At 50.9% G+C, this 10,843-nt stretch overlaps 1 protein-coding gene across 4 annotated transcripts in view; it reads left to right on the forward strand.

The window, feature by feature from the left end:
* HERC2 (HECT and RLD domain containing E3 ubiquitin protein ligase 2) overlaps positions 1-10,843 on the forward strand; it is a 203,732-nt gene that overhangs the window by 173,605 nt on the left and 19,284 nt on the right. For all 4 annotated transcript variants that reach the window (XM_075060860.1, XM_075060863.1, XM_075060861.1 and 1 more), the window contains exon 86: positions 4,463-4,546. In XM_075060860.1, the coding sequence (XP_074916961.1) occupies positions 4,463-4,546 (84 nt within the window). The remainder of the gene's footprint in view (positions 1-4,462; positions 4,547-10,843) is intronic.

Genomic DNA, 10,843 nt, shown 5'->3' on the forward strand with positions numbered 1-10,843 from the left:
TTGACACGGTTCCGCATGGGGAACTGTTAGTTAATGAAAAGATGGGATGATGTGAAAGTTGTAAGGTGGATAAGGAACTGGTTAAAGGGGAGACTCCAGCGGGTCGTACTGAAGGTGAACTGTCGGCGGAAGGAGGTTACTAGCGGAGTCCCTCAAGGATCGGTTTGGGACCGATCTTATTACCTATTTATTACTGACCTTGGCACAAAGAGCGGAATGTGTTAATAAAGTTTGCGGATGACACGAAGCTGGGGGTATTGCTAACATGGAGAAGGACCGGGATACTATTCAGGAAGATCTGGACCACCTTGTAAACTGGAGTAATAGTAATAGGTGAAAATAATAGTGAAAAGTCAAGTCATGCACTTAGGGATTAATAATAAGAATTTAGATATACGTGGGGACGCATCAGTTGGAAACGACGGAGGAGGAGAAGGACCTTGGGGTATTGGTTGATAGCAGGATGACTATGAGCCGCCAATGTGATATGGCTGTTAAAAAAGCAAATGCGGTGTTAGATGCATCGGGCGAGGTATTTCCAGCAAGGAGAAGGAGGTGTTAGTGCCGTTATATACGGCGCTGGTGAGACCCCACTTGGAATATGTGTGCAGTTCTGGAGTCCATGTTTAAGAAGGATGAATTCAAACTGGAACAGGTTCAGAAGGGCTACTAGGATGATCCGAGGAATGGAAAATCTGCCTTATGAAAGGAGACTCAAAGAGCTTGGCTGTTTAGCCTGGCCAAAGAAGGCTGGCGGGGATATGCTTGCTCTATATAATATATCAGGGGGATTAACGTAGGGAGGGAGAGAATTATTAAAGTTTAGTACTAATGTACGCACGAGGACGAATGGGTACAAACTGATATTAGGAAGTTAGAACTTGAAATTAGACGAAGGTTTCTAACATTAGGGGAGTGAAGTTCTGGAACGGCCTTCCGGGGGGAGTAGTGGGGGCAAAAAGACTTATCTGGCTTTAAGACTAAGCTGGATAAGTATATGGAGGGATGTTATGATGGGATAGTTTAATGGGCTTGATTTTGGATTATCGGCAGATAAGTCTCTCAATGGTCTGTGAGGGGAGTTGTGGATGGGATGGGAACTGAGTTACTGCGAGAATTTTCTTGGTGCTGGCTGGTGAGTCTTGCCCACATGCTCAGGGTTTAGCTGATCGCCATATTTGGGTCGGGAAGGAATTTTCCTCCAGGCGGATTGGCGGGCCCTGGAGGTTTTTGCCTTCCTCTGCAGCGTGGGGCATGGGTCGACTGCTGGTGGATTCCCTGCAGCTTGAGGTCTTCAAATCTCAATTTTGAGGATTTCAATAACTCAGTCATGGGTTCGGGGTTGTTATAAATGTGTATGGGCAGGGTTTTGTGGCCTGCCTTGTGCAGGAGGTCAGACTAGATGATCATATTGGTCCCTTCTGACCTATGAGTCTATGAATCTATGAGTCTACTCACTGGCTAAAATTTCGCTTTCCTCTTGGAACCTTAATTTGGTCTTGTAAATACTCATAGGACCACCCTTAGAGCATTTAACCATCTGCTTCCTTTTGCATTTATCTGCTAAAACAGCATTCTTAATAGTGATATCATCTAGGAAAGTAGGTGACTTTCAGGCTTTGGCATGAACCCATATACAATTTTTTGTATAAGGACAACGTAGCCTTGCAGCCTTATCTGAAATTCCTGTCAAAAGTGGTGTTGGAATTCTGTTTAAATTAGGTGATACATCTACCAGTCTATTTTCTTAAACTGCACGCCTATAAGGAGGAAGAGAGGTTGCATACTTTTAACATCTGCAGGGCTTTATCTCTTTACATTGACAGGACTAAACCTTTTAGGCCCTCTCCCATACTGTTTGTATCATATGCTGAAAAAAATGGGAGGATAAATGGTCACTGCCATGAGAGAGATCAAATTGGATTTCTTCATGTATACAAACTTGTTATGACTTTGCAAATGTCACCCCAACGGAAAGAATTACTGCTCTTTCTGCGAGGGTCCAAGCTGCATTAGTGGCCTCCCCAGTAATGTCCCTATTAGACACCTGCAGAGAAGCAGTGTCCACAATCCACACTCTATCCACACTACTTGGTGTCTAATGTCATCAGGATTCCAGTGTGAAGGAACAGAGAGGGTTGCGTTAGAGGCAAGAGGACATGCAGGGTACATGGATAACCCTTACAGTACTGCTGCTTAAAGTCTCTGTCTTGAGTGTGCTGAATTCATATGTTCCACTGAATTTTATTTTTTTCTGTAGAAAATACATTCTGCCACAAAAGTGTTGCAGTTCTGCCTATTGCCCATCAGAAGTTGGGGTGGTGCCAGAACAACTTGCATACATGCTGCTGGCTGTTCTGGCATCACCCCAGCTTCTGATGGGCAGAAGCCAGAGCTGCAGCACTTCTGGGGCAGAGTGTATCTTCTGTGAGGGGGGAAAAAATTCTGTGCATGCACAGTGGCACAGAATTCTTCCAGGAGCAGAAGTTCATCACAGCACCCTGCCCATGGATCCAGGTTTGGACATACGGAGTGGGGTCCACAGGGCTGCTGGGTGTGTGTCTTAGACTGGAGTTCAGAATGGGTAGTGTGGAGGACAGATTGGGGTGTGGGCTCAGGAGTTTATGGGGTGACAGCATTGAGCCAGGGGCTGAATGGGAGTCAGGGTGCAAGGCCACATTGGGATGGGGGAGCTGCAGGGACACATGGGGATGGGGGAGAAGGAGGCTGTAGTGACCCATGGGATGGATGTGTGGGGTCCGGGGCACGTGTGCCTGTCTGAATGGGAGAGACTTTGGGTCAGCCTAGATGTACACGGTGGAGGTTCCCCAACTCCCTAACAATCTTGCCCCTACCTCCACCCAAAAAATCTTTTTCCAGACTTCTCCTAACCCCACCCAACAACCCTCCAGGTTCACTCCTGGCTCCTTGCCTCTCTATCAGATCCACCGTTACCCCTGGCTCTCTCAAGCCTTTGCACTCCTTATGAGAGGAGCAGGAAATACAGTTCTGTATTGTAATTTACATGAATTACTCAAAGTTCTGTATTAATATGCCTAGTAAAAATTACCAGTATCTTTTTTTTAGTCTGTATGGTTTCAGTCATACTTGCTGACAGATATTTTGAAATAAATTGCTAAAATAATTGAGATTGGCATGATTATATTGTGGTGTTTTGACAAATAAAATATGGAGAATTTTGCAGAATTTTTAATTTTGATTTAATTTTAATTAAGAATTCCCCCAGGAATAGTAGCTGGAAACCAGTCTGGCTCACCTGTGTGTTAGTACTGTTAAAGTAGGTATTAGATTTATAAAAATGCATGTAGTGTTTAACGTGGGATACAGATATTATAAGGTAATATTAAAATGTTTGCTTGGTAACTATAAATGTATTTGCTCTGAAACTGTAAACCTAGTCAGGAGTGAAGCATTACTAGTTTACCAAAAGTGGTGTCGTCATCTGCCTAAGAAAAGAAGTCCCATAAACACCAGACAAACTGTTGTGGAACAGTGGACAAAAGACTTAATTGATTGCTCTCTTCCGCCCCTTCCCTCCCCCACCGCAGGAAGAGATGTACGCAAGCACTTGTTGCATCAGCTTGAACTCTGGGGGGAAGGGAATAAAAATCTTTGTCAAGAAGAAATTATCTCTATGCTGCTTGAACTGTGAAGGGCAAAGATTTCTAAGCATAAGCAAGGGATCACCAGCTTCTTAGTGTGGGTTGGCCCTAAAGGACATGTAGAGCTTTCATATTAAAGCAGCTTATATTACCTTTTGGAACTAATACTATAACGTGCGTGTGTGTGTTCACCTGCTTTAACCTGGTAAATAACTCTCATTTATTTTTCTTAGTTAATAAATCTTTAGTTAGTTTATTATAGGGTTGGCTACAAGGGTTGTCTTTGAGAGAACTAGGGTGAAATTGACCTGGGGTAAGTGACTGGTCCTTTGGAACTGGGAGTAACCTGAATATTGTTGTAATTTTTGGTATAAGGGGCCATCTGTCACAAAAGCAAGCTGGCTTAGGTGGCAAGATAGACTCGAGTGTTCAAAGGGACTGTCTGTGACTCCATGGTAAGGCTCTTACAGTACTTGGAGTTCATCCTTGATACTCGGTTGGTGAAATCTAAGTATAGAACTCACAGCCAGTTTGGGGTTTGTGCCCTCCTTCACAGTCTGCCCTGAGGTTGGTACCCACACTCCTGAGAAACTGCAGACAGCTTGACACTAAGGAACAGTTTCTTGTGCAATCTATTCCTTGTTATTGATAGGATCTTCCTGAGGGGTTAGACAGCAAGATGCAAGTTTTCTTGTTTTGTGGTAAATCTCTGTTGTATTCCCCACCCTATCCCCCGAGTGGAATTAAGCATATGTTTAAATCTGAAATGCCAACAGATTTAGAATTGTAATTTTTGCACTGCTCTATGATGTATAATTTTTTATATTTTTATTTTTTAGGAGGCAGCTTTCAGAAAGGTTGTGCAAGCAACTATGGTGAGAGATCGTCAGCATGGACCAGTTGTAGAACTCAACAGAATACAGGTAATGTAACTAGGCTGTGATTGTAATGTGTGGCTAACTCTGGTGTTTATAGTGCAAAAGCAAATGAAATTATGTGCTCTTATAAGGACTGCTTCTTTAAGTGAATGAACCTCTGATGGACTACATCCCACCAGATTTGATTCCACGGTTTTCCTTTGGCAGTTACCCTCAATCATTAACAATGCATTGTATGTCTACACAGCAGTGTAAGCCTGGGCTCAAGCCTGACACCCCGCCCCCTTGCATCCACACACCATTTGTGCTAATCTACGGCTCGAATCTAGGGTCCCAGGACCCTGCAGGGCTTGAGGGTCCAAGCCCATGTTAAGCTGTGACCTAGGGTCCAAGCCCTATTGCTTTCCTGTGTGCACATGGCCGCAGTTGGACTCGGGTCCCAGTAGACTTTCAGATGTATCCCAGAGATCCTTGGGGCAACTTGCTTAGTTCTCTCTATGCCGACAGTGTGTGGTGCAGTCTGTTATACTCTGTTGCAAATGGAAGCCACATCTCCCTTTGCAAACAGCAGCAGCTCAGATCGTCATTAACCCATTGTCTGCTGAACACTGGTCTGCGAACATGCTATGAGAGAGGCTACAAGGTTTTCAATGGAGATGGATCAGAAGACACTATTTGCAAACAGGGCTGCTTCCTGGTCAAAGTGCACAACCAGGTTTTCATGCATGCTGCCTGGGTAACCCTGCACATGCAGCCCCGGAAGGGGCCTGGGAGCAAAGGCAGGAGAGCAGACCGGGGACTAAGCAGATCCCCTGCAGGTATGGGGAGTGGCAGAGCTCTGGGCTCTGTGCAGCTGGGGAAGGATGAGTCCAACACCCCAGCCGCTCCCCCTCCCTGCAGGGCAGCCACTTGGTCTCTCTCTGGCCCCCTGTCGCTCCTGAGGCTGTGCATGCGGGGGTGTATAGGCAGCGTGCACTGTCTGGGTGGCGTGTGGGAGTCAGTCCTAAAACCTTCCCACAGTATCAGTGTCTCAGGCTCCTCCTCACTGCTGTCCAGAGCTTGCCTTTAGCAGAGAGCAAAGCTGGTGGGGCAGAAGTGGCTCCCAGCTGCCAGGGTGTTAGGAGTCATCACTCCCCCAGCCCGGCTGAGCCTGGAGCTCTGCCACTTTCCCTGCCTGCAAAGCAGCTTCTTGATCCCATTCTGCCCTCTCCCCCTTGCTCCCAGTCTATCCCTCCCCCACCTTCCCTGAGGGCTGCATGTGCAGAGGCATTCAGGCAGTATGCACTGTGAGGGCGGTGAGTGGGAGCCAGCCCTGAAAACTTCTCCTCCTGGGAATCCCTTATGCCTGTCTTCCCAGGTGTGGCAGGGGCAGGAATAAGGGATTCACAGGGGGGTACTGGAGCACACTGCACTCAAAGACCTGGGGCTGTACTTCGCTGCTCCATGGCAGCCAGGCTGGGGTGTGTGTGTGTGTTTGTGTTTTTCCTCTGAAACTTCTTCAAAAGAGACAAAATAAAAAACCAGACAAAAACCCCTTCATTGAACAGCCCAGTTTAAAAATTAAGAATCACAGTATTTCATGTTAATAGTTTGACAGCCCTGGAGACTGACGTCCTAATTATCATCAGAACAGGGTCTGCCAGTGTGACTCAGGTTAGATGGCAGATCAGTATAAACCCTTCTCAAACTGCAACCATTCCACTGAGACAGCCACCAAAGGAGCTAACTGTGCAGTTTAGATACCTTTGCTTCTTATGGACACCTGAATCCCATCCATCGTACCATCACAGTTAGGAGTTTTCCCACAGTGCGATAGGTTTGTAGGGCTAGAGTGTCAACACTGGGTGGGGGTGCTAGGGACCGGCTACTTTGGTTCAAGCATGGGTCAGATAATCCCTTAACCTTGGGTTAAAATGTCGGGTAGATGCTCAAGCCCAGGGTTCCCTGACATGGGACAGCTGACTTGAGTCCCACTAACTGTAGGCTTACATTGCTGTGTAGACTTACCCAAAAAATCAGAGAGACTATTCTAAAATAAACTTGGTTGAATGTATTTATTTATGTCTATTGCTCTGTGTACTCTGGCACATTAGATTTACATTATGCAGCATGGGATCCCTTGTGTACAACAGGGCTGTATTAATTTCTGTGGCTGATTGGCAATTATGTAGCAATGCCAGCTGATCAAATAAATTGAAAGCCTGCTTGGCTCTTAAGAACTGAGGAAAAATGATAGGAAAAGGTAGAAGGAGCTGAACACTGCTTTGGAGGGAGCAGGGGTTGTGAAGACATTCAAGGATATGGATTTCTAAGGTGAAGGGATATCATCATCCATGTCTAGATCCTAAATCCTGTGGGAATGGAGCTCCACTTTGAATGACTAACAGGCTGCACATCTGATGAAATCTTCTGCCATGACCAACTGCAATCTTGCAGGAGTATAGCTCGGTGCCTGCACAATTTAGGAGCCCTGAATGACAGCTGTATTTACTATAACCATCTCCTACTCCCTTCAATATCTTCAGTCCTTCATTCTGCTATAAGCCACCTTTCAGTCAGCCACACAGTGCTGATCTCTTGTAGACCCCTTAAATAGCAGAATAACAAACTAACATTTATAAAATGTGAGGGAAATTGCCGTTTTGTTTGTTTGTGGCACAGATTTATACATCTTGGCAAAAAGGTATTTTTTTTTTTTGGCCATTTGTGTGTTTGCTTGATTGTTATATATGGCTGGCTATCCTTCCCTTCTTCCTTCACCTTCCTGTTGGAAACTGCTGTTTCTTCTTCGAGTGCTTGCTCATATCCATTCCAGTAGGTGTGCGCGCGTGCCGCGTGCACGTTCGTCGGAGACTTTTACCCTAGCAACACTCGGTGGGCCGGCAGGGTGCCCCTTGAGTAGGTGCCGCTGTGGCGCCGATATATACCCCTGGGCCCGCCGCTCCTCATCATGCCCTTCTTACCCCATGTCAGTCGTGTGGAACTGTGGAGCGCAGTCTAACTTTTCTCCACCTCCTAGCAATTCACTCATTCTACTTCGAGTGATTGCTCATATCCATTCCAGTAGGTGTAGCGCTGCGCGTGCACACTCATCGGAAGACTTTTACCCTAGCAACTCAGCGGGCGGCAGGCTCGCCCTAGAGTGGCGCCGCCATGGCGGCTAATATATACCCTGCCGCCGTCCGCTCCTCAGTTCCTTCTTACCAGCGTGTGGTCGTTAGAACTGTGGAGAGCGGCATAGCTGTCCTCCGCACGTCCTAGCTTCTCCTGTTCGTCGTTTTTCTAGTTCTAGTTGTGAAGTATAGAATAGTGGTAGTTAATAGTTTCTTGTGTATATTGTAGTGGGCTTGGGTTCTTCCTTCCCGCACCCAACTCGGGCTCATGCCTGGTTCGCCGGGGTTCAAGCCATGCTCGGCCTGAAGAAGCCGACCTCTAGCGATCCCACACCGCTTGCCTGAAGTGCCTTGGGATCGCACATTCCGAGAAAGTGCGGATTTGTAAGGCCTTCAGACCGAGAACCAAAAAGGAGCGGGATCAGCGCCTTAAAGACTCCCTGATGAAGCAGCGCTTAACCTTCTCCTCGGCAGCCGATGTGCCGCCAGCTACGGCACCGGACCACTCCGGGCCTGCGAAACTGCCGTGGCACCGACCTTCTCCGGGCACCGGGTGGGAAAAGACCTTTCAAGCGTCCTCCACCCGCCGGCTAAGCAGGCTTGGACGGAGCACCCGGCGCCGCTCCGACCGCACCGGCCGGACCAGGGATTTCCGTCGCTCCGGGCCAGGAGGTCGTGCGAGTCCGGTCCTCCAGCCACCGCTAAGATCTGGGGTCAAGCTGGTGGTCCCCTCTACGCCCGAGACATTCTCCTCGGCCAGGGACTCATTGGTTGACGGAGCCGTGGCGCTGCCCCAACTGGCACGCCGTGCGGTTCTTCAATCGAAGGCAAGCCGATGACCATGGCGAGCCACCGTCCCCTGGGTTCCCCGGGTCGGCACTGAGCACAGTCCAAGATCCCAGCACCGCTCCGGTCCCGAGAGAGGTCTGCTCAAGACGCTGCTCGCAGTCCGGCACCGCTCTCCGCGTACGGTCGTCGTACTCGCGATGAGTAGGTCTCTTCACGCTGGTTCCGATACTTCCCGGCACCGCTCCAGCTCCAGCCATGTCACCGGCACCGCGTGACTCCGAGGAAGCGTTCTCGCCATCGCGATCCAGATCGCAGGTCGACCTCACCGGCACCGGGCTTGGTGGCAGGTCCCGGTCTCGGATCGCAGCACTGGATGGCTCCCGGCAACCGAACTCCAGCAGCGCGAGAAGGGCTTCGCCGTCAGGAGTACGGGACCAGTACCCTCTCGTTGGCGCCCCCGTGGCCCTCTCGCAGAACATCAGTTCCTCTTCGAGAGCGGACATGGCGCATACCTAGACGCTGACAGGCCTGCCTGCTCTGTTTTCCGAGACCCCAGCAGGAGCATGGACCTCAGCAGTGGGGTCTGGCCCCCTGGGCGTACACAAGGCCCAGGCCCTCAGCAAATCCCTCTGCGTTCGTCCGCCTCTGACACAGGGCTCCGGAGGCCAACCTCTCCCGTCCCCCTGCCGTCCTACAGAGAAAGGTCATCTCAGCCTCAGGACCCGAGCAACCAACCAGAGGCCGGATGCAGGATCCAGGCAGATGCTGCCAGCGGATCCACTGTCCTGCCAGGTTCTCCTCGTCCTTCCTCCCCGGATGAGCAAGTGGGCGGGGACAACATCCACCAGTCCCCTCCCACTGACCTCAGGGCGCCACCAGGAACCTCCTCAAGGCGCGTAGCGAGAACAGAAGTTGCAGGCTGAGAGGTCCTGGTGCGCCCTGAGTCAATGGAGGGGGACTGGGGAGTTGGGTCCCCCGCCACTGCCTCATCGGGGAGGAAGACGAGGAGAGCCTGCAGAGTGGATCCGTGGCAGCTCTGCTGAGTACTGCATCCGGCTCTGTGTGGTGTCAGGGTCCTGAGCTGAGATGACTCTCCTCTGTAGGGGAACGGAGGGGACGTGAAGAGTGCCTCCGGAGCCCTGTGTCAGAGGCGGACGAAGCAGAGGGATTTGCTGAGGGCCCTGGGCTTGTGGTACGCCCAGGGGGTCCAGAACCCATGCTGAGGTCCATAGCTCCGGCTGGGTCTCGGAAACAGAGCAGCAGGCCTGTCCAGCGTCTAGGTAGCCGCTGTCCGCTCTCGAAGAGACTGATGTCTGGCGAGAGGGCCACGGGGGCGCCGGACAAGGAAGAAGAAAAAAAAAAAGGAAGTGGTACTGGTCCGTACTCCTGACGGCGAAGACCTTCTCGGTGCTGGTTCGGTGCCGTGAGCAATACCAGTGCTGGCGATCGAGACCGGGACCTGCCACCAGCCGGTGCCGGGAGGTCGACCTGGATCTGGATCGGCCGATGGCGGAGAAGCGGTCCTCGATAACGGTGCCGTGACTGCTGAGCTGGAGCGGTGCCGGGAGTATCGGAACAGCGTGAAGATGACCTACGTCGCGAGTAGACGGTACCGTCGCGGAGAGCGTGGCCGGGACTGCGAGCAGCGTCTTGAGCAAGACCTCTCTCGGGACGGGAGCGGTGCTGGGATCTTGACTGTGATCAGTGCCGCACCGGGGGAACCCGGGACGGTGCTCGCATGGTCATCCGGCTTGCCCTTGATTGAAGAAAAACCGCACCGGCGTGCAGGGGTTGGGGCAGCGCAGGCCTTCGCAACGCAATGAGGTCCTGGCCAGGAGAATGTCCTCGGGCGTAGAGGGGACCCAGCTTGGACCCCAGATCTTAGCGTGGCTGGGAGGACCGGACTCGAGGACCTCCTGGGACACCGGAGTCGACGAAAATCCCTGGCCCGGCCGGTGCGGTCGGAGGCGCGCCGGGTGCTCCGTCCAAGCCCTGCTTAGCCGGGTGGAGGACGCTGGAAGGTCAGTTTCCCCAGCCCGGTGCCGGAGATGGTCGGTGGCCACGGCGTTCCGCAGGCCCGGAAGTGGTCCGGTGCCGTAGCTGAGGCGGCACTCGCGTGGCCGAGGAGGAAGGGTTAAGCGCTGCTTCCATCAGGAGAGTCTTTAGGCGCTGATCCCGCTCCTTTTTGGTTCTGCGTCGGAAGGCCTAAAATCGGCACTTCTCGGAGATGTGCGATTCCAAGGCACTGTCAGGCAGGCGTCGTGGGGATCGCTAGAGGCATCGGCTCTTGCAGGCCGAGCATGGCTTGAACCCCGGGAACCAGGAATGAGCCCGGAGTTGGGTTGCGGAAAGGGTAAGACCCCCAAGCCCACTAACAATATACAACAAGAACTATTAACTACAACTATTCTATACTTCACAACTAGAACTAGAAAACGGA

The sequence above is a fragment of the Chelonoidis abingdonii genome, chromosome 1 (genome assembly GCF_003597395.2).
Source record: "Chelonoidis abingdonii isolate Lonesome George chromosome 1, CheloAbing_2.0, whole genome shotgun sequence".
NCBI classification, from domain to species: Eukaryota; Metazoa; Chordata; order Testudines; family Testudinidae; genus Chelonoidis; species Chelonoidis abingdonii.